The sequence below is a fragment of the Hyla sarda genome, chromosome 13, assembly GCF_029499605.1.
Source record: "Hyla sarda isolate aHylSar1 chromosome 13, aHylSar1.hap1, whole genome shotgun sequence".
NCBI lineage: Eukaryota > Metazoa > Chordata > Amphibia > Anura > Hylidae > Hyla > Hyla sarda.
This window is the reverse complement of record NC_079201.1, coordinates 16,912,106-16,936,780: the sequence shown is the minus strand read 5'-3', so window position 1 is coordinate 16,936,780 and position 24,675 is coordinate 16,912,106. Positions and strand designations below refer to the sequence as shown.

The 24,675-nt window shown below is 42.5% G+C and overlaps 2 protein-coding genes across 19 annotated transcripts in view; one reads left to right on the top strand and one right to left on the bottom strand.

The window, feature by feature from the left end:
* Positions 1–24,675, top strand: part of LOC130297468 (uncharacterized) — a 308,752-nt gene that overhangs the window by 246,917 nt on the left and 37,160 nt on the right. For all 18 annotated transcript variants that reach the window (XR_008849541.1, XR_008849535.1, XR_008849538.1 and 15 more), the window contains one exon: positions 7,800–7,924. The gene's annotated coding sequence lies outside the window, so the exon portion shown is untranslated. The remainder of the gene's footprint in view (positions 1–7,799; positions 7,925–24,675) is intronic.
* SGK2 (serum/glucocorticoid regulated kinase 2) overlaps positions 1–24,675 on the bottom strand; it is a 54,107-nt gene that overhangs the window by 21,291 nt on the left and 8,141 nt on the right. Inside the window, exons 2-5 of the mRNA XM_056549976.1 lie at positions 7,511–7,599; positions 6,639–6,696; positions 490–573; positions 274–405 (exon numbers count right to left, since the gene is read on the bottom strand). Of these exons, the coding sequence (XP_056405951.1) occupies positions 274–405; positions 490–573; positions 6,639–6,696; positions 7,511–7,551 (315 nt within the window). The 5' untranslated portion in view covers positions 7,552–7,599. The remainder of the gene's footprint in view (positions 1–273; positions 406–489; positions 574–6,638; positions 6,697–7,510; positions 7,600–24,675) is intronic.

The following is a 24,675-nucleotide window of genomic DNA, read 5'->3' as shown; positions in this document are numbered from 1 at the left end:
AGAAAAGAACAACTCAACTTCAACAGCTCATAAGTACTGAAAGGAAATTTTTTATAGAATTAATTTACAAATCTGTTTAACTTTCTGGAGCCAGTTGATATATATATATAAAAATATAAGCCCTTTAATTTCAAAGAATCACAAACTTGGTCTACCACCATGAGTGTTAGTAAAGTTTAGTAGAGGGGAAGGACAGTTATCTGAAACAACCAATATTTTTTGCACAACACGGCTGAGTATTATAGGTTATATCTGTGCTCAGTGTAATCTCACCTCTCCTCCGTTTACATAGTCCAGGACAAAGTAGAGCTTCTCAGGGGTCTGGAAGGAATAGTGCAGGCCCACAAGGAATGGATGCTTTAGGTTCTTCAGCAAAACATTCCTCTCGGCCATGATGTGAGATTGCTGAGAATAAAGAGGAAACAATTATTATTTAAGGTTGACAAACCCCCCAAAATCGTGACTGCCTGAGTACGTATGATGGAATACCTCTTTTCTCTTTAGAATGGTCTTTTTCTGTAGAACTTTCACAGCATAGAACTTATTGTCACTTTTATGCTTGGCCAGCAGAACCTGTGGAACGAAAACTTGTTAGTTAGTTGTTCGTTAGTTGCTTCAGTTGTTGTTTGATACATTATGGGTTCATGTTTAAAGGGGTGCTCCACTGGCCAGCGTTCGGAAGTAAATGTTCCGGACACTGTTTTCGCTCTGCGGGGGTCAGACACGCCCCTCGTGGCATCACGGCCATGCCCCCTCAATGCAAGTCACTGGGAGGGGGCGTGACAGCTGTTGCGCCCCCTCCCATTGACTTGCATTGAGGGGGCGTGACCGTTATGTCAGGAGGGGCCTGACCAGCCCCCGTAGTTCCGAACGCTGGCCAGTGGAGCACCCCTTTAATTCATCTGGGATATTACTCCTATACACTGTTATAGTCTTCTCCCTCCTGCTGGGTTCACATATAGGCCCTCATTTACTATTGCAAACTCGACATGTTTTGTCTGGTTGTGCGCCAGATTCTGCACCAGAATTTGTGCCAGAAATTCTGTCTGAGCCAGAATTTGTGCCAGAAATGAAAGAAACCAGACTAACTCTCCATTTTGCTAATAAAAACAGGGGAACAGGGGGCCTGTTATAGAGGAAAGTAAAGCATATGAATTATACTATAATCATTACAAAATGTCTCGAATATTGGGGTACCACTTTTTTGGGAATGGGCTGTCAAGGGGCACTCAGAAAAAAAAAGGTTGAGAACCACTGAACTAATGGGTGCAGTAACGTATTGTAAACCTAGCCTTATTTAGATGTTAAAGGGGTTAGCCAGTGACAGAAAAACAGTTAATTTCTTCCAAAAACAGCACCACCCCTGTCTGCAGGTTGTGAGTGGTATAACAACTTGGCTCCGTTCACTGAGCTGCAAAACCCCACCCAACCTGCAGACAAATGTGGTGCACTTTGTTTAAAAAATTAGCTCTGTTCTTCTAATGCCTCTAAAGGGGTCACCCCACAAAGTGCAATGGCTTCAAGCACCCCTGTCATTCTCTATGGGTCTTTTGAAGATTGCTGAGCACTGAGCTTGGAGATCCTTGGAAGCCCCATAGAGAATCAATGGCGCATGGGATTTATGGGGGATATTTCTTGTTATCCCAGCAGTCCGGCCCAAACAATTAGCTTTTCCCCTTTACTATTGTATAAAGGAAAGCTTCTGATTGTGGGATAACTCCTTTAACAGAATACAGACCTATCCGCAGGACACTTATCCCCTATCCGCTGGACACTTATCCCCTATCCGCAGGACACTTATCCCCTATCCCAATGCTGGGAACCCCACCGCGATCTTCAGTGTGAACCTAGCCACAAGGCAAAACTTCTTTTCTTCTGATATTGGGATTAGATGTTTTTAAGGCTACGTTCACATGGCGGAATTGCCAACTTGAATTACGCTGGAACATTCTGCTCAGAAATTCTGCTGCAGCAGAGTCCCATTAATTACAATGGGATTCGGCTGCACTGTGCACACGGAGAAATTTATATGGCAGATGTTTCTGCCGCCCAAATCCCGTTTCTGACGTCCACAGAAACATTAAAGGGGCACTCCGCTGCTCAGCGTTTGGAACAAACTGTCCCGAACGCTGGAGCCGGCGCCGGGAGCTTGTGACGTCATAGCCCAGCCCCTCATGACGTCACACCCCACCCCCTCAATGCAAGTCTATGGGAGGGGGCGTGACAGCCGTCTAGCCCCCTCCCATAGTCTTGCATTGAGGGGGTGGGGCGTGACGTCATGATGGGTGGGGCTATTACGTCACGCCCCACCCCCTTAATGCAAGTCTATTGGGAGGGGGAGTTACAGCCGTCACGCCCCCTCCCATAGACTTGCATTGAGGGGGCAGGGTGTGACGTAATGACTGGGCGTGGCTATGACGTCACAAGCTCCCGGCTGCAGCGTTCGGAACTGTTTGTTCCAAACGCTGAGCAGCGGAGTACCCCTTTAAATCTGTTCAATGTTTCTGCAGATTCAGTTCGGAAATGCATTGCTATCTATGAAGATGGCACATTCCACGGTCCTTGTGCCGCCGGGCGGACAACCTGCCTATTTTTGTCTGTGTACATGGTCTAAAGAGTTAAACTGTGTATACAGTCAGGACTCAGCAGTCCTAATACACAAGATAGAAAAAAAAAATCTGTAAGATCAGCAGTTGTGATATGTTATATAGGGGCAGGTGAGTCTAAGCATAACTGTAAATCAACAAGTTCTCCTAATACACGGAGAAACAGCAGCAGCCTCCTCCTCACAGCAGTATCCTGCAGCGTCAGCTCCAGATTATAAGATTAGCCACAAACTCCGAGTCCTTGGCAGCAGTGACTGGAATTCTCGCAGCCGTGCCCCAGAACTTACACTACTCTAACCCTGAGCCCCATGTAGCACAAATTCTAGTCTGCCATGGTTTAGTTCAGGGAAATACGGCTCTACTTGTCACAGTCCCTTATCTATATGCATGTATATATTTACTCTCAGTTATAGTATTATTGGTAAAGAGAACAGTCATTTAATAGAACAGTGCTCTCCAGACTTCAGCTTTCAGGGCATGCTGGGTGTTGTAGTTTGGCAACAGCTGAAGAGAGGCATCAGCCTCTCCCTGTCCTTAAAGGGGTATATACCGTGGAAAACCTTTTTTTTTTTTTTAAATCAACTGGTGCCAGAAAGTTAAACAGATTTGTAAATCACTTCTATAAAAAAAAATCTTAATCCTTCCATTACTTTTTAGAAGCTGTATACTAAAGAGACATCCAAAAAATAAATGCATTTCCTGTGATGTCATGACCACAGTGCTCTCTGCTGACCTCTGCTGTCCATTTTAGGAACTGGAGAAAATCCCCATAGCAAACATATGCTTCTCTGGACAGTTCCTAAAATGGACAGCAGAGGTCAGCAGAGAACACTGTGGTCAGGACATCAGAGGAAATGCATTTCTTTTTGGATTTCTTTTTAGTATACAGCCCCTAAAAAGTACTGGAAGGATTAAGATTTTTTTAATAGAAGTGATTTACAAATCTGTTTAACTTTCTGGCACCAGTTGATTAAAAAAATTTTTTTTTTAAAATGTTTTCCACGGTAGAACCCCTTTAAAGGTAGTGCTGGGCCATATACCGGTTCATACCGAATACCGGTGTGTTTTTTCTCTACGATATGAATTTTTCCCTATACCGCAATACCGGTCGGGCCCCTCCCTCCTCGGATGAGTGAATTATCAGCCGCAGTGCGCTGAGGAGCTAATCATATATGACCCACGGGCGCTGTCCTGCTTTTCCTCCCCCCCCCACCGAAAGTATGAACTATCAGCCACAGCACTGTCCCCACATCGGGGGACTAATCATGTTACCCGCAGGCGCTGATCTCCTTTTCCTCCTGTGAGCCGCAGTGCTGGAAATGAATGAGTTGAGGGGGGGCTATGATGTCACGTGTTTCAAACGCTGAGCAGCGGAGTACCCCATTAAGTAAATGCTGGGCGGTATGGCCAAAAATGTGTATCACGGTATTTTTAAAACCTATGGCGGTTCCACGGTATTTTACGGTATTTTTCCCCCCACTCATTTCCCCTTTACCACCATACTCCACCCCCCCCTCCCCCACCTCCCGAATGATTGAGTTGCGAGCCTCGGGTGCATGATGGAGAACGGAAGCTGTCACCTCTCCCTGCAAGTGCTGAAAGCCAGTGGGCCGCGAGCGCTACAGATTTTCTGATCAGAAGTTCTGCAGCGCCCGCGGCCCACTGGCTTTCAGCGCTTGCAGGGGGAGGTGACAGCTTCCGTTCTCCGTCCCGAACCCGCGGCTGGCAACTCATTCATTTCCAGCGCCGCGGCTCACAGAAGGAAAAGGAGACAAGGTAACATGATTAGTCCCCCGCTGTGGGGACAGCGCTGCGGCTGATAGTTCATTCATTCGGTGAGGGGGAGGAAAAGCAGGACAGCACCCGCGGGTCATATATGATTAGTTCCTCAGCGCACTGCGGCCGATAATTCATTCGGGAGGGGGGGGGGGGGGGTTGGGTATGGTAAGGGGGAAATGAGTGGGGGGGAAAATACCGTAAAATACGGTGGAACCGCCATAAGTTTTAAAAATACCGTGATACACATTTTTGGCCATACCGACACTACTTAAAGGGGTACTCCGCTGCTCAGCGTTTGGAACTCGTGACATCATAGCCCCCCTCATGATGTCACGATTAGCCCCCTTAATGCAAGTCTGAGGAGCAGAGTACCCCTTTAAATGGCTGATAATGAATAATAGATATGCATTCAGCTGCATGTTATGTCAGTTTTACTCCTGCATTAAGGCTAGGGCTACATGGCCAAAGGGGGTCGCACAACCAAAAATCGTGGTGTCTCACTATGGGGATCGCGTTCATCTCTGTAAATAAGGTCGGTTTCTTACATATTATGGAAGTATGTTTGCTTCTATATTACAGCTGCAAGTCTCGATCTGAGCATGGGTCTTAGGACCCAAAGTGACAAGTGTCAGTTCTGGCCATCATACATCCGTCATACACTTGTGTGCAGCTTGCCTAGCAGCAGTGACCAGATAGGAACATAGAATGTGTCTGCAGATGAGAACCATACAGCCCATCTAGTCTGCCCAATATCCTGATTATACTATGATTAAACCCTGGCCCTATCTAATATAAAGGATAGCCTTATGCCTATCCCATGCATGCTTAAAGGGGTACACCGCTGTAAACATCTTATCCCCTATCCAAAGGATAGGGAATAAGATATGAGAACGAGGGGGTCCCACCGCTGGGGACCCGCACGATCTCCAGGCCGGCAGTGGCGGCACCATTTGCAACACGGAAGCTTGCTGCTTCTGCGTTTGTGATGTCACACCACGTTTAGTACATAACGTTGTGACGTTTAGTACATAACCGTGACAGCTCCTCCCATAGACGTGAATGGAGGGGCGTGGTGGTCGGCATCGGCAGTCATCGGGCATGGAGCGGAGTTCGCTTTGTGCACCGAATGACAGGGGTACCGCGCCGGAGATCGCGAGGGTCCCCAGGGACCCCTGCGGTCTAACATCTTATCCCCTATCCTTTGTAGACTAGCTTACCAGTGGATAGCGAGGGAAGTGGCTAATGTGTAGTCAGTGGCTAGACAGCCTAGGATTTTGTTTGTTCCAGTGTGAATTGTGTTTTATTTTTTCCTGCACCCTCACCCAATAAACCTGACCAAGGGTCAGATTGTATGAAGAAGTGGTGTGAACCTGCTTGGAGTGGAGAAACGTGTCCGGTGGCTGTGTCAATGACGATCCCTAGAGCTAATACCAGACTGAAATTTCACTATGTATATGTGTATGTGTGTATATATATATATATATATATATAGATATATAGATACAGTAGATATATATCAGAGATGTAGAGATCAGCTCACCAAACCAAAGTCTCGTCCACAGCACGGCCGGTGTGCGGCAACACCAATAGATATAGGAAGAAGGATAAGGCCAGCGTGGAAAAAGATCCCTTTATTGGATAAAATCGAAATCACAGGACAAGGCAACCAATTCCTAGTTACCTTGTCCTGTGATTTTGATTTTATCCAATAAAGGGATCGTTTTGCATTTTCCACGCTGGCCTTATCCTTCTTCCTAAGTATATACAGTATATATATATATATATATATATATATACATACATACACACATATATTATATAGAACCTCTAGACCAGTGGTCTCCAACCTTCGGACCTCCAGATGTTGCAAAACTACAACTCCCAGCATGCCTGGACAGCCATCGGCTGTCCGGGCATGCTGGAAGTGGTAGTTTTGAAACATCTGGAGGTCCGCAGGTTGGAGACCACTGCTATAGACCAAAGTTTTACTTTGGTCTATAGATGCTTCAATCATTCTTTTCCTGGTTGTGCTCCATACAAACATTTTATAATCATTTTGTTATGAAATGACTAATTTCCAGTAATCCCTCACAATATAATCTTGAGATTTTAAGAGAACATGTGGCCAAATTGTTTTGAAATTTAGTGACTGAAATTTTATTCTGCAAACCCCAGAAATGTCTGCAAAAAATCTGCTTAATGTAAATATAAACTCATAGGTTTGTTGGTATAGATGAGTTGTAGTTGACAAACCTTTCCAAAGCTTCCTTTTCCTATAACTTTCAGGAAGTCGAAGTCAGTTGGTTTTGCACTAAAACAAAAAAAGAATAAAAATTATAATGTAACAATCTATATTATCCTTTGTTCCTTAATAAATTATACTATTGCGTTTAAAGGGGTATTCTGGAAGCAGGAAGAAGGGGCTTTTGTCGCTGTTGGTCCACCACTCCCATTCAGCTCCATCCAGTCCCCTGATCTTCTGTCTCCTTTCTGCCCACTTAAAGGGGTTATCCAGGAAAAAAACTTATATATATATATATATATATATATATATATATATATATATATCTCAATCAACTGGCTCCAGAAAGTTAAACAGATTTGTAAATTACTTCTATTAAAAAATCTTAATCCTTTCAGTACTTATGAGCTTCTGAAGTTAAGGTTGTTCTTTTCTGTCCAAGTCCTCTCTGATGACACGTGTCTCGGGAACCGCCCAGTTTAGAAGCAAATCCCCATAGCAAACGTCTTCTAAACTGGGCGGTTCCCGAGACAGGTGTCATCAGAGAGCACTTAGACAGAAAAGAACAACCTTAACTTCAGAAGCTCATAAGTACTGAAAGGATTAAGATTTTTTAATAGAAGTAATTTACAAATCTGTTTAACTTTCTGGAGCCAGTTGATATATATTAAAAAACGTTTTTTCCTGGATAACCCCTTTAACCAGTCAGTGAGCCAGCCTGAAGGTCCTGCAAAGAGTGCTCATATCGGAAGCAGACAGGAGATTGGGGGACCATACGGAGCAGTCCGGGCATGCTGGGAGTTGTAGTTTTGCAACAGCTGGAGGCACACTGATTGGGAAACACTGCTTTTAGGGTATGACTATGAGGGGGATGTGCACTCACTTTGGGTTGGCAGACGGGCCAAGGTTTATGTTGGAAGTCATGACTGGAGAGAGACTTCCGCTGTTCCAGTCTCGATGTCACTCAGTGAACTGTAAAGTGAAAAGGTTAAATTCCATTGTAGTTAACTACAAACCGTCAGAATGAAAATAAAAGAGAAAGGGACAAAGTAAGAATAATCAGATGAGGGTTATGTATGATAGAGTCTGTGGTGTCAAGCAATGGATTGTCAGAACTTGTATGTACCAAATTCACCAATCATATTTGCACCATTTTATTTTTCTCATGACAGGTGCTGTCACACATGCTATACCTTTTATATGAAGAGAAACCAAGGTGGAAAAAGCAAAACAAAAAGAGGGGCGCTACCATTTGTAATAGTACAAGGCATCTGGGGACCCAACTTCCTCACCACAGGTAAGGAAGAACATTAGTCTGCGGAGAGACTGAAGCCACGCTCCTCACATAAAAAGACAAATATATAGAAATCAGTAACCTTGAATGTCCTTGAATACAAATCGCAGCAGCGCCTCCAACAAATATCTGCTTTTTTTTTTCCTGCTTCTCCATTTTTTTATGGAGAGGAAATAAGTGTCTGCTGTATGTCAGCAAGTATGACAGAGTATTAACATGCTCACTATATACACCAGTGTTCTCCCAACCTGTGGCTCTCCGGCTGTCACACAAATACTACTTGTGCATGTTAGGAGTTGTAGTTCTGCAACATGCGGAGAGCTGCAAGTTGGGGAACACGGCTATACACCTTCTTCTGCATTAAAGATAACCACCACTGTGCAATTTCGTATTATCCTTCTGTCGTGATGACTATGAAATTGTGGCAGAAAGACTTCTCACAAAAACATGTAATAGTGTATTATTTTTAGACCACACATTTTTAAAATCACTTTGTGTACCCTGTGCTTTTTATGTACTGATAACTAGCAGCCCAATGGAGATTTAAAGGTTATGAATATCTCTGAAAAGCTGGTTTTATTCTTGCTTAGTACTGATGGTGCTAGAAAACATTTTTCTCCATAGGTCTTTATTAAAAATTCTGCTTACTTTAGCTTCTACAGTCTCTGTTGCTTGCTGTGTGAGCTTTATTTTTGCTTTATACTTGTACACAGCTATATGATCCTCCCCTGCAGACTGCCTTGTATCTGCTCTCCTCTCTTTCTCCAGCCTGTGTTAGCTGTCCTACAAGGTTTCTCTCCTCCCTGTCCACTCTTTTACCTGGTGTGTAATCTCCTCCTCCTATCTGCTGCAATCTCTTAGGGCTTGTCCACACTTCAGAATTCTGCTGCAGAAATCCACTTGCAGCAGAGTCCCATTTTTTTATGGGATTCTGATGTTCTGTGCACACTGAGGAATTGTTGAAATTGAATTTTTCCTGTGGGAAAAGGCGTTCGCCCCAAGAATGAACATGCTCATTCTTTGGGCCGACTCCTGCCAGACTGAATGGCCACCAATGAGACGACACATGTCTGGGTGGTTCTATTGCTGATAAGTTAGGTGGTGCCTGGTGCATACAGACATTCAGCTTTCTGAATATCCGTAGTGTGGAGGAGCCGTAAAACTGTGAGGGCAAAAAGTCTGTCTAAGGGTGTATTCACACCATGTTTTTTCAATACAGTTCCTGTATATGTTTTCAGTGTGAAAACCATACGGAACCATATTGAAATCCATATGCATTGACTCTCCATTGAAAACCGTATGCCAAACGATGCATCCGGTAGCCTACCAGGGTTTTTGGTCCGGGTGAAAAACTGCATTAAACCGTATACGTATTTTTTTTAACATGGGAGTCAATGGGAACCGTACAGAACTGTATATGCGAAGGGTTCCATCCGGTTTTCAGCATCCGGTTTTTGACTTTGCACAGTTTTTTTTCTTGGAATTTCAATCAAACAAGTGAAACTGTATTCATAATGGAATGAAAAGTTAAAAACGTTTTTTTCTTGAAAAACAGATGCAACTGGACATCATTTTTCAAACCGTATACGGGTTAAAATTTGTTCACACGTTTTGATACAGTTTAGTCAGGTTTTGAGGAATCAGTTTGTCATCAAAAACCTGATACGGGAACTGTATTGTAAAGACGTGGTGTGAATGCACCCTAACAGATTTATTTTTTCTTACTCTGAGTAGCATCTACATGCACACCACGTTTTTGCAATACACTTCCCGTATCAGGTTTTTGATGAAAAATTATCAAAACGTTTTTGATCAAAACGTGTGTACAAATTTTAACCCATATACGGTTTGAAAAATGATGTCAGGTTGCATCTGTTTTTTAAGAAAAAAAGTATAAGTTTTTAACTTTTCACTCCATTTTGAATAAAGTTTCAATTGTTTGATTGAAATTCCAAGAAAAAAAAACTGTGCAAAGTCAAAAAACGTATGGTGAAAACCTGATGGAACCGTACGCACATACAGGTCTGTATGGTTCCCATTGACTCCCATGTTAAAAATAAAACGTATACGGTTTAATACAGTTTTTCACCCGGACCCAAAAACGTGGTAGACTACGGTTTTGGGTACGGGTAAAAAAAATGGACAAAACCGTATAAGGTTGGGTTCACACCACGTTTTTGCAATACAGTTTTTTTTTCAGGTTTTTGATTAAAAAAAAAACGGATTCCTCAAAACCTGTCTAAACTGTATCAAAACATGTGTACAAAGTTTTATCTGTATACGGTTTGAAAAGTGATGTCCGGTTGCATCCGTTTTTTAAGAAAAAAAAACGCATACGTTTTGAACTTTTCACTCTATTATGAATAAAGTTTCACTTGTTTGATTGAAATTCCAAGAAAAAAAACTGTGCAAAGTCAAAAACCGTATGGTAAAAACTGGATGGAACCGTACGCATATACAGTTCTGTACGGTTCCATTGGCTCCCATGTTAAAAAAAAAATGTATACAAGTCAATACGGTTTTTCACCTGGACCAAAAAACCGTGGTAGGCCATGGTTTTCTGTCCAGAAAAAAAAAGTTAAAAACAGTGTGGTGTGAAGAACGGAGACAACCGTATACAATATGGTGCATACGGTTTTGAATGGAAAGTCTATGGCCACGGTTTTCTGTACAGTTGCATACGTTTTTTTTTTTTTTAAACTTATCCAAAAACTGTATAGAAAATCGTGGTGTGAACCCACCCTAAGACACAAAACTGACTAAACTGGATGATGCGTTTGACATATGGTTTAGAATGTTAAGTCAATGCATACGGTTTTCTATACAGTTCCATACAGTTTTTAACTTGAAACCGTATACGGGAACTGTATAGGAAAAACGTGGTGTGAACGCACCCTTAATGGTAGGAGATTTTTATGAAGACTATTTAGAAAGTTGCATCATTTTGCATTCAGGAAACAAATGGACAATAAAATAAAAATCAGTGACAAAGGTGTCCGTAGCCTTCGATATGCTGTTTTTACTGCAGCTTTAATGCATGTTTTCTGAAACTAAAATAGAAACACTTAAAAAAAAAAAAAGTGCGACATAAATGCAAAGTGCTTACATTTTTACTTATGCCCTAAGGCAGTGTTTCCCAACCAGGGTGCCTCCAACTGTTGCAACACTACAACTCCCAGCATGCCCGGACAGCCTTTGGCTGTCCGGGCATGCTGGGAGTTGTAGTGTTGCAACAGCTGGAGGCACCCTGGTTGGAAAACACTGCCCTAAGGTGCCTTGGTCATTGTCAAAACTACATTCACATATCATTTTGGTGGTTCCACGAAAAGAAGATATTGCTATAAACAATAGACGTAAATAATTACCCTGTGCTAAATCTAATCCAGGTTAGAGTGCTCACACTTATTGCTGAATATGTTTTATATAAACCATTTTGCATCTATACTACAAGCTTTAATTTTTTACTTTTTTCAAAGCTTTTTATTTTTAATGAAAATTATAATTTAGCTTCCCAAAGTTGATATTTTTTTGTTTTCTTCACAAAGATCCAAGAATGACAGAACGCTTGAATGTTCTTCTATATGTTCACATTGCGCAGCCCAATTAATAGTTTTTAGAATAATTTAAAGGGGTTATCCAGGAAAAACTTTTTATATATATATATATATATATATATATATATATATATATATATATATATATATATATATATGTATATATCAATTGGCTCCAGAAAGTAAAACAGATTTGTAAATTACTTCTATTAAAAAATCTTAATCCAATTTCAGTACTTATGAGCTGCTGAAGTTGAGTTGTTCTTTTCTGTCTAAGTGCTCTCTGATGACACGTGTCTCGGGAACTGTCCAAAGTAGAAGCAAATCCCCATAGCAAACCACTTCTACTCTGTGCAGTTCCCTAGACAAGCAGAGATGTCAGCAGAGAGCGCTGTTGCCAGACAGAAAAGAACAACTCAACTTCAGCAGCTGATAACTATTAGAAGGATTAAGATTTTTTAATAGAAGTCATTTACAAATCTGTTTAACCTTCTGGAGCCAGTTGATATATAAAATAATTTTTTTTCCTGGAATACCCCTTTAAGACGACGGCTTATTGTCTTAATTTTTGTTGCGCAAAACTCATTTAGGCAACTTTAGTAATTTTAGACGGTGGCCCAACACATTTACTATCATTAATGCCAGAAACTGGCGTAAGTTGCAGATGGAATTAACTCTGACACATAGCTCGAATAGATTTCAATCTATTGACAGCCACAGATGTGACAACTTTATCATATAAAGTAGTGTTTCCCAACTGGGGTGCCTCCAGCTGTTGCAAAACTACATCTCCCAGCATGCCCGGACAGCCGTTGGCTGTCCGGGCATGCTGGGAGCTGTAGTTTTGCAACAGCTGGAGGCACCCCAGTTGGGAAACACTGATATAGAGTCATAAAACCTGTGCCATATTGTCACATAAATATTCCCTACTAGAAGCTTTTATTTTAAAACAGAATCTCTTCATAATACTGTACTGTACTGAAGAATCAGATGGGGCACGACTGCGCTGAGGTGCATTCACAGGGTGCACTGCACCTAGGAGACAGGAATAGTGAGGCACCGACCTTTAGTTCAAGGAGTTACATTTTTTTCCTCCAGCACTATTCTTGCCGTGCTGAACAGAGGCCCAGGCCCCACTGAAAACATTAGTGATGTTCTGATTCCTACAGTACAACGCACTCTCGCCGTACAATTAGCGCTGGCGGGGCCTTTATTCCCTGCTTGGCTTTAACGATCAGGAGACGGCAACAAATGCTCAATCGTAATTGATGCATTCAGCTGATAAGGTCAGAACATCTTAATTAAATAACCACGGCCACCAGGGGACGCCAAAAACAAATCTTCACCCAGGAATCCATGACCCTAGGCTTGGCCCTGAGACGGGGGACACCCAGGGGCACCCTGATAGCCCAATGCTCTATAGTACAGAGGTACATTTTTCAATCACACCACCACAGGTTTTAGAAATGAAGCCACAGAGAGAGGCTTAGGTCACATTAGCAGATGATCTATATATTACTATATAGAAAACACTGGTCTTTTGAATGGAATGCAACTCATTTGTGTTTCAATGGTTGGGGTGGCTGATGTGTGGGAGGGAGGAAAGTGACCTCAAACTTACAAGCATGGAACTATGGGATGTCAGAAAATACCTAGTTCACAAAAAGCTAGCCACAGCTTTATGCTAATCTCACAACATAGCCATTTAGCCCCAAGACAAGCACAGATCCTTCCTAAGCGTGTCCACTACTGTCTGGCAGGTAAGTGCTAAAATCACCTTGTGGTGGATAACCCCTTTAAAGGAGAAGTATCATGCTGAAAAACGTATCCCCTATCCAAAGGGTGGTCCGACTGATGGGACCCCCCACGATCGCCTGCTTGGGGCACTGGCTCTCCCTAGAAACTGAGCGTGTTGACCCCCGCATGAAGCAGCAGCCGACATGCCCCTTCCATGTATCTCTATGGAAAAGCCGGAGATTGCCGAACGGCTCTACCATAGAGATACATAGAGGGGGCGTGTCGGCCGCAGCTTTGTGCGGGAGTCGACACACCCCCTTCCCTGGGAGAGCGAGGGTCCCGTTCAGGAGACTTCGCGGGGTCCCAGCGGTCAGACCCAATGTAACAAACCCAATCCCCAAACCGTGCAAAAAATCTTGAAGGTATGGTATGGTTGCATATAGTATGTGAATGGCCATATACAAAGCATTATGGACTTTCTTTTTTTTTTTTTTTTTTTTTTTTTTTATGGCATTTATATAAAATAGTGTTAGTACATGTTTATTTTTTTTTCGGGGGGGGGGGGGGGGGGGGGTTTACAAAGCATGTTATTCAAAGATTTCTAATTTAAATGGAAATCTCTATTTTAAAATGGATTGTATTGTCTATATTTCTATCATTCTGAATGAAACCAGGTACTGAAACGTGATCTTTTTATTCCTAATGTTTCTACTTTCTGACTGTCAATTTTTTTAATTAAATAATTTTTGTACATTATTATGGAGGCAGCCATTTTGCCTAACAGCATTCAGGGTACGTTTGATAACACTGACTTCATTGTGTCTGCAGAAAATCCTTAATAGTGGCAGATTTTCTGTCGACCCATTAATGTACCCTTAAGAGAGATGTTTTACTGTAAGCTCCATGGAGTTTGGAACAATAGTCTGAAGCTGACCCATTGACAAGAATGGGAAAGGTTTCTGGTCATGCTATGGACATAGGTAGAGGTAATTCTACAGGGGAGAGGAGGCTAAGCTATGAGCAACAGCTATGGTGAATGGTGTCTTATCTATCCCTGTACTCCTGTCGGTAAAGATAAGAAGGTGACTGCTGGAAAGTGCTGCTAAAGTTTAGGATTATTTAACTCCTTCCTGCCCTATTATGTATACTTACATCATGGTTGGTAATACAGTGGTCCCTCAAGTTACAGTATTAATCGGTTTCAGGACGACCATTGTATGTTGGGACCATAACTCTATGGAAACCTGGTAATTGGTTCTGAAGCCCCAAAATGTCATCCAAAAATAGGAAAAATTGAGAATGAAAGAAAAATAAGTAGATAACTAATATAGATGAAGCAAATCCTTCCATATGAAAGTAATAAAGATCTGCTGGGAGCTGTAATCACTATCTATGTCAGTGTTTCCCAACCAGGGTGCCTCCAGATGTTGCAAAACTACAACTTCCAGCATGCCTGGACAGCCGTTGGCAGGTTGGGAAGCACTGGTTTATGTAGAGGACAAGAGCTTCTTAAGGGTCCTGTACAGAACACACAGTGTCCTTAAAAAGTAATGGAGCCGCCCTCACCTGGAGCATATATCCCTGGCACAGGTAAAGAGTAGTACAGAGCATGTAATACCTCCCTGTACTGTAGGGGGCGCTACCAGACACCAGTCAGTGCATTCACTTCAGTAATACAGGTAAAGAGTACAGAACATGTAATGTAGGGGGCGCTACCAGACACCAGTCACTGCATACACTTCAGTAATACAGGTAAAGAGTACAGAACATGTAATACCTCCCTGTACTGTAGGGGGCACTACCAGACACCAGTCAGTGCATACACTTCAGTAATACAGCTAAAGAGTAGTACAGAACATGTAATAACCTCCCTGTACTGTAGGGGTGCTACCAGACACCAGTCAGTGCATTCACTTCAGTAATACAGGTAAAGAGTACAGAACATGTAATACCTCCCTGTACTGTAGGGGGCGCTACCAGACACCAGTCAGTGCATACACTTCAGTAATACAGGTAAAGATTATAGAACATGTAATACCTCCCTGTACGGTAGGGGGCGCTACCAGACACCAGTCAGTGCATGCACTTCAGTAATACAGGTAAAGAGTACAGAACATGTAATTCCTCCCTGTACTGTAGGGGGCACTACCAGACACCAGTCAGTGCATGCACTTCAGTAATACAGGTAACGAGTACAGAACATGTAATACCTCCCTGTACTGTAGGGGGCACTACCAGACACCAGTCAGTGCATACACTTCAGTAATACAGGTAAAGAGTACAGAACATGTAATACCTCCCTGTACTGTAGGGGGCACTACCAGATACCAGTCAGTGCATACACTTCAGTAATACAGGTAAAGAGTACAGAACATGTAATACCTCCCTGTACTGTGGGGCACTACCAGACACCAGTCAGTGCTTTTACTTCAGTAATACAGGTAAAGAGTAGTACAGAGCATGTAATACCTCCCTGTACTGTAGGGGGCGCTACCAGACACCAGTCAGTGCATTCACTTCAGTAATACAGGTAAAGAGTACAGAACATGTAATACCTCCCTGTACTGTAGGGGGCGCTACCAGACACCAGTCAGTGCATACACTTCAGTAATACAGGTAAAGATTATAGAACATGTAATACCTCCCTGTACTGTAGGGGGCGCTACCAGACACCAGTCAGTGCATGCACTTCAGTAATACAGGTAAAGAGTACAGAACATGTAATACCTCCCTGTACTGTAGGGGGCACTACCAGACACCAGTCAGTGCATGCACTTCAGTAATACAGGTAACGAGTACAGAACATGTAATACCTCCCTGTACTGTAGGGGGCACTACCAGACACCAGTCAGTGCATGCACTTCAGTAATACAGGTAAAGAATAGTACAGAACATGTAATACCTCCCTGTACTGTAGGGGGCACTACCAGACACCAGTCAGTGCATGCACTTCAGTAATACAGGTAAAGAGTAGTACAGAACATGTAATACCTCCCTGTACTGTAGGGGGCACTACCAGATACCAGTCAGTGCATACACTTCAGTAATACAGGTAAAGAGTACAGAACATGTAATACCTCCCTGTACTGTAGGGGTGCTACCAGACACCAGTCAGTGCATGTACTTCAGTAATACAGGTAAAGAGTACAGAACATGTAATACCTCCCTGTACTGTAGGGGGCACTACCAGATACCAGTCAGTGCATACACTTCAGTAATACAGGTAAAGAGTACAGAGCATGTAATACCTCCCTGTACTGTAGGGGGCGCTACCAGACACCAGTCAGTGCATTCACTTCAGTAATACAGGTAAAGAGTACAGAACATGTAATACCTCCCTGTACTTTAGGGGGCGCTACCAGACACCAGTCAGTGCATACACTTCAGTAATACAGGTAAAGATTATAGAACATGTAATACCTCCCTGTACTGTAGGGGGCGCTACCAGACACCAGTCAGTGCATGCACTTCAGTAATACAGGTAAAGAGTACAGAACATGTAATACCTCCCTGTACTGTAGGGGGCACTACCAGACACCAGTCAGTGCATGCACTTCAGTAATACAGGTAAAGAATAGTACAGAACATATAATACCTCCCTGTACTGTAGGGGGCACTACCAGACACCAGTCAGTGCATGCACTTCAGTAATACAGGTAAAGAGTAGTACAGAACATGTAATACCTCCCTGTGCTGTAGGGGGCACTACCAGACACCAGTCAGTGCATACACTTCAGGAATACAGGGGTTTTACCAGTGAAATTTCCATTCTTATTGGTCAGATTTTCCGGCCATTGACACGTACATTGTATGGTGAGTCTGCTTTCAAGTTACAATGTTCCAGAAAAGAACGAAAATATTGCAACCTGAGGCCATTGTAAGTTGAGGGATCACTGTATGTTAATGCAACATGACATATATTTACATCTTGCAGCATTAGCGGTCTATGAAGCAACCTTAGGAGCTGCGCCTACTTCATAGAACGTGACACTTTCTAGTCAATTACAGACATCTTCAATCCTGTCTAAGTCTGCTATTAACCCTTTAGATGCTGTGACTGGTGTCGGTGGTTTGAAGCACGATGTAAAAACAAAACCCCCAGAAAGTTGCAAAATTGCAGTGTTTTCTTAAATTCCCCAGTACCCCAACACTGCTCCTTGGGTTGCACTTCACTGCCCTGTTTAATTCTCAGCCATCCGCTCTTGATGGATTAGTAGTCTTTGTCATAGCTTTCTATGTGTGCAGGCATTCCCCGAAGATTTATGACCAGACGTTTAGTAACTGCAATAGACTAGATTGGAACTAGTGTCGGCCTGTTTGGTGCAGGCTCTAGACCTTTACATGCCAGTGTAAAGTCATCGCACAGGGAACTCTCTTCATTCTGTGGCATTTACCTACTATTAAGACATCAGTTCCAAAGCCAATAAACTTGTGAATGCATTTATAAGTTTGGAGCAGTTTTTCATGTTTTTTTCTTCATAGTAAAAACAGAAGTAAATCCTGCAGTTAATAGAATAAAAATTGGACCTTGTAATAACAGGTCACCTGGACTTCAATAGATGAGGCTGCTCATTCCTGTGTCTCTCTGCTCTAGGGTGGCATCTGAGCTGGAAACACATCACCTTTATGTCTGTGTGTTTTTATTGCTACATATGGGAGGAGAGGGATTGTCTTTTGGAAGGGGCTCTTTAAAGAGGTATCACCATCTGGACATTTATGGCATAAATGTATATTAGATATGAGTCCCTGCTCTGGGACCTGCACCTTTCTGGAAATCAATGGCTTCGCCTCCGGCCTGTTTGCGGCTGCTGAGAAGGGTCAGGAAGTTGAAAAATAGTCAAGCTGGCTGTTTTTATGCCATTTGCGTTACTTCCGTTGACATAAATGGCAATTAGGCAAACAGCATAGCACTGCGAGCGTCACCATTTCCGTAAATCCACAAGCTATGAAACAGCATAAATAGTGGTGCTATGCTATTTATGCAGCTCCAATTAATGGGACCTGCCACATTCGTCAAGTCTGTTGGCATCGGATAATATATATAATACAGTACCATCTGCAGGTATCATTTTATAGAGTAGGAGGAGCTGAGCAGATGATATATACAATACAGTACCATCTGCAGGTATCCTGTTATAGACCAGGAGGAGCTGAGCAGATGATATATACAATACAGTACAATCTGCAGGTATCATGTTGTAGAGCAGGAGGAGCTGAGCCGATGATATATACAATACAGTATAATCTGCAGGTATCATGTTATAGAGCAGGAGGAGCTGAGCAGATGATATATACAGTACAGTACAATCTGCAGGTATCATGTTATAGAGCAGGAGGAGTTGAGCAGATGATATATACAATACAGTACAATCTGCAGGTATCATGTTATAGAGCAGGAGGGGCTGAGCACATGATATATACAATACAGTACAATCTGCAGGTATCATGTTATAGAGCAGGAGGAGTGTAGCAGATGATATATACAATACAGTAAAATCTGTAGGTATCATGCTATAGAGCAGGAGGAGCTGAGCAGATGATATATATACAATACGGTACAATCTGCAGGTATCATGTTATAGAGTAGGAGGAGCTGAGCAGATGATATATACAATACAGTACCATCTGCAGGTATCCTGTTATAGACCAGGAGGAGCTGAGCAGATGATATATACAATACAGTACAATCTGCAGGTATCATGTTATAGAGCAGGAGGAGCTGAGCCGATGATATATACAATACAGTACAATATGCAGGTATCATGTTATAGAGCAGGAGGGGCTGAGCACATGATATATACAATACAGTACAATCTGCAGGTATGTTATAGAGCAGGAGGAGTGTAGCAGATGATATATACAATACAGTAAAATCTGTAGGTATCATGTTATAGAGCAGGAGGAGCTGAGCAGATGATATATACAATACAGTACAATCTGCAGGTATTATGTTATAGAGCAGGAGGAGCTGAGCAGATGATATATACAATACAATCTGCAGGTACTATGTTATAGTGCAGGAGGAGCTGAGCAGATGATATATACAGTACAGTACAATCTGCAGGTATCATATTATAGAGCAGGAGGAGCTGAGCAGATGATATATACAATGCAGTTCAATCTGCAGGTGACATGTTATAGAGCAGGAGGAGCTGAGCAGATATATACAATGCAGTTCAATCTGCAGATATCATGTTATAGAAAAGGAGGAGCTGAGCAGATGATATATACAATGCAGTATAATCTAATCTGCAGGTAACATGTTATAGAGCAGGAGGAGCTGAGCAGAAGATATATACAATACAGTTCAATCTGCAGGTATCATGTTATAGAGAAGGAAGAGCTGAGCACATGATATATACAATACAGTACAATCTGCAGGTAACATGTTATAGAGCAGGAGGAGCTGAGCAGAAGATATATACAATACAGTATAATCTGCAGGTATCATGTTATAGAGCAAAAGGAGCTGAGCAGATGATATATACAATACAGTATAATCTTCAGGTTACATCTTATAGAGCAGGAGGAGCTGAGCAGATGATATATACAATACAGTACAATCTGCAGGTATCATGTTATAGAGCAGGAGGAACTGAGCAGATATATACAATACAGTAAAATCTGCAGGTATCATATTATAGAGCAGGAGGAGCTGAGCACATGATATATACAATACAGTACAATCTGCAGGTACCATGTTATAGAGCAGGAGGAGCTGAGCACATGATATATACAGTATAATCTGCAGGTATCCTGTTATAGACCAGGAGGAGCTGAGCAGATGATATATACAATACAGTACAATCTGCAGGTAACATGTTATAGAGCAGGAGGAGCTGAGCAGAATATATATTCAATACAGTACCATCTGCAGGTATCATGTTATAGAGCAGGAGGAGCTGAGCAGATTATATATATACAATACAGTACAATATGCAGGTATCATGTTATAGAGCAAAAGGAGCTGAGCAGATGATATATACAATACAGTATAATCTTCAGGTTACATCTTATAGAGCAGGAGGAGCTGAGCAGATGATATATACAATACAGTACAATCTGCAGGTATCATGTTATAGAGCAGGAGGAGCTGAGCAGATATATACAATACAGTAAAATCTGCAGGTATCATATTATAGAGCAGGAGGAGCTGAGCACATGATATATACAATACAGTACAATCTGCAGGTATCATGTTATAGAGCAGGAGGAGCTGAGCACATGATATATACAGTATAATCTGCAGGTATCCTGTTATAGACCAGGAGGAGCTGAGCAGATGATATATACAATACAGTACAATCTGCAGGTAACATGTTATAGAGCAGGAGGAGCTGAGCAGAATATATATTCAATACAGTACCATCTGCAGGTATCATGTTATAGAGCAGGAGGAGCTGAGCAGATGATATATACAATACAATACAGTACAATCTGCAGGTATCATGTTATAGAGCAGGAGGAACTGAGCAGATGATATATACAATACAGTACAATCTGCAGGTATCATGTTATAGAGCAGGAGGAGCTGAGCAGATGATATATACAGTACAGTACAATCTGCAGGTAACATGTTATAGAGCAGGAGGAGCTGAGCAGATGATATATACAATACAGTACAATCTGCAGGTATCATGTTATAGAGCAGGAGGAGCTGAGCAGATGATATATACAATACAGTACAATCTGCAGGTAACATGTTATAGAGCAGGGGGAGCTGAGCAGATGATATTTACAATACAGTACAATCTGCAGGTAACATGTTATAGAGCACGAGGAGCTGAGCAGATGATATATACACTACAGTACAATCTGCAGGTATCATGTTATAGAACAGGAGGAGCTGAGCAGATGATATATACAATACAGTACAATCTGCAGGTATCATGTTATAGAACATGAGGAGCTGAGCAGATGATATATACAATACTGTACAATCTGCAGGGATCATGTTATAGAGCAGGAGGAGCTGAGCAGATGATATATACAATACAGAACAATCTGCAGGTATCATGTTATAGAGCAGGAGGAGCTGAGCAGATGATATTTACAATACAGTACAATCTGCAGGTAACATGTCATAGAGCAGGAGGAGCTGAGCAGATGATATATACAATACAGTACAATCTGCAGGTATCATGTTATAAAGCAGGAGGAGCTGAGCAGAGGATATATATAATACAGTACAATCTGTAGGTAACATGTTATAGAGCAGGGGGAGCTGAGCAGATGATATTTACAATACAGTACAATCTGCAGGTAACATGTTATAGAGCAGGAGGAGCTGAGCAGATGATATATACAATACAGTACAATCTGCAGGTATCATGTTATAGAACATGAGGAGCTGAGCAGATGATATATACAATACTGTACAATCTGCAGGGATCATGTTATAGAGCAGGAGGAGCTGAGCAGATGATATATACAATACAGAACAATCTGCAGGTATCATGTTATAGAGCAGGATGAGCTGAGCAGATGATATTTACAATACAGTACAATCTGCAGGTAACATGTCATAGAGCAGGAGGAGCTGAGCAGATGATATATACAATACAGTACAATCTGCAGGTATCATGTTATAGAGCAGGAGGAGCTGAGCAGATGATATATACAATACAGTACAATCTGCAGGTATCATGTTATAGAGGAGGAGGAGCTGAGCAGATGATATATACAATACAGTACAATCTGCAGGTATCATGTTATAGAGCAGGAGGAGCTGAGCAGAGGATATATATAATACAGTACAATCTGTAGGTATCGTGTTATAGGGCAGGAAACACAAGAAAATTAGGACCTTTGATCCCGGTTGCAATCGTGTGTGTATTTTGGTCATGAATATTAATTACTACCTCATGCTTATAATTTTTGACGAAAGTCGTCTGGGATGCTGTGTTTGTAGTATGTGTGTTGCACCTAAAAGGTGCAGGGCATCCCGCCTGATCTGATAGTATGGGCATCACACAGCGCGGGCGGTTATCAGCTGAACAGACCTACAATGCCCTGTCTAGTAAGGCCAGTGATCAGCCGCCAATCAAGCAAACACTTGTTCGTCCGCTGATTGGGTCATTATGACCTGTCGAAACAATCATCGTAGAAAAGGTGCACAATGGCGTTTCAGCCGAATGCTGGTACAAAATGATGAATCCAGGAATCTCCAAGGGGAGTGGAATCCCAGCTCTCTGGACACCAGCTTCTTTCATAAAACATAACAGCTTTATTCGTGAACTGTTAAAATACATATAGGAAGATTTATCAAAGGATTTAGACTGGTTTTTCCTGTCTAAATTTGTCGCACAGAAAGTTGCAGTCTAAATATGTGCGACTTTTTTGCAACTTTTGCCTTAGAGGATTTTTACAACATGATGCATTCTAGTCTATTTTAGACAGGAGAATGCATTGGTGCTGAATTTCTCAAAAGCGACTTTTCAGCGACACGTCGCATCCGCTGAAAGTACGCTGAAATGTCAGACCATGCTGGAGCAGGTTTAAAGGGGTTATCCAGGAAAAAACTTTTTTTAATATATCAACTGGCTCCAGAAAGTTAAACAGATTTGTAAATTACGTTTATTAAAAAATCTTAATCCTTTCAGTACTTATGAGCTTCTGAAGGTAAGGTTGTTCTTTTCTGTCTAAGTGCTCTCTGATGAAGCGCCCAGTTTAGAAGAGGTTTACTATGGGGATTTGCTTCTAAACTGGGCAGTTCCCGAGACACATGTCATCAGAGAGGACTTAGACAAAAAAGAACAACCTTAAAGGACAACTGCAGCGGAATTACACTTATCCCCTATCCACAGGATAGGGGATAAGTGTTCGATTGCGGGGGGTCCGACAGCTGGGACCCCCCTCGATCTCCCTAATGGGGAGCCGGCATTAGCGCCCATGGTGAAGCCCCGTCTCCTCCCCGTCCCTATACAGTTCTATAGGGGATGCGGGGAGGCACGAATGCTGCCTCTCCCATAGAGATGTATGGAGGAGGCGTGCCGGCCGCAACGTCATGCTGCTGCTGGCACGCCCCCTGCACGGGAGAGCCGCGGCCCCGTACAGGAGATCGCCGGGGGGCCCCAGCGTTCGAACCCCCCCGTGATCAAACACTTATCCCCTATCTTGAGGATAGGGGATAAGTGTTTGTACCGCTGCAGATGTCCTTTAACTTCAGAAGCTCATAAGTACTGAAAGGATTAAGATTTTTTAATAGAATTAATTTACAAATCTGTTTAACTTTCTGGAGCCAGTTGATATATAAAAAAAAATTTTTTCTTGGATAACCCCTTTAATGTTAAACAACCACTCCACTCGTGACCATTAGGCATGGGAAGAGATGCCTGAATGTAAAGGACTGTTTTCTTAATCTCGCTCCGGCTGGATTTCTGGCCATAGGCTAGGTTCAGACTACAAAATCTCCAGACAGAAAATTTACTTCTAGAGATTCCGAGTGCGGCCAGCGCTGACTGAATCAGTCGGTGTTAGGACCGCCCGGACATTGCAGTCCTTAATAGATTGCAGTGTGTTCCGCAAGGATATCCGCCTGAAGAAAGAGCACAACCATTCTTTAGACGGATATTTTAAAACAAATTTTCCATTCACAAATTCTGCTTCAATAATCCCGAAGTGTGAATTGGTGAATGGAAAACCCATTCACTAGTAGGTACATTTTAGCAAGCAGAATTTCTGCCTGCAATTTCAAAGCAGAATTGCAGGCAGAAATTCCGTAATCTGAACCTAGCCTTACCGCCACTCCAACAAGGTGTGCGGTCCACTCTCGCAACGTGTGTCCAAAACCTGCCCACTCCTGCAAACATTTTCACAGCTTTTAGAGATAGCCTTCCCTATGCAATTTCATCAGAGAAGTTTGCAGGATTTTGTAGGACCCATTGTATGTTCTGTGACCACCCGCTCAAGATAAAATAAACGCCAACTCCCACAAGTTTTATATCGGATCCTGCAGGATCCCAATCCCATTACAGTCCTCTAACTGGATGTTCATCGGTATTTTGCTCTGGTGTACCTCCCAACCCCCACCTACCCATTCAGTATAATGACTTATCTGGATTTTCTGACTTTTCCTTTACACAGGCTTTGATCAGTTTCCCACGAAATGTCTTAAAGGAGAAATGCGGTGCAAAATTTTTAACTTTCCCTGTGCCCGGGCTTCAAAAAACTAAAAAAACAAAGTTTAACTCCCCTTCCTACATTTCCCTGTTATGCCGGTCACAGCATCCCGTTCCTCCGGCGCTGCTCCCTGCTTCTTAGGCACGGAATGTCACACTGCGGTCAGTGTATCGCGATGTCCCGCCTCGGCTGGTGATAGGCTGAGCGCACTGCCATGTAAGGAGCCGGCCCGAACTCCTTACATGACAGTATATTCAGCCTATTACTGGCAGGAGGCGGCAATATGCTGACCGCAGTGTGACGTTCCGAGTCTAAGAAGCAGGGAGCCCAGCAGCGCCGGAG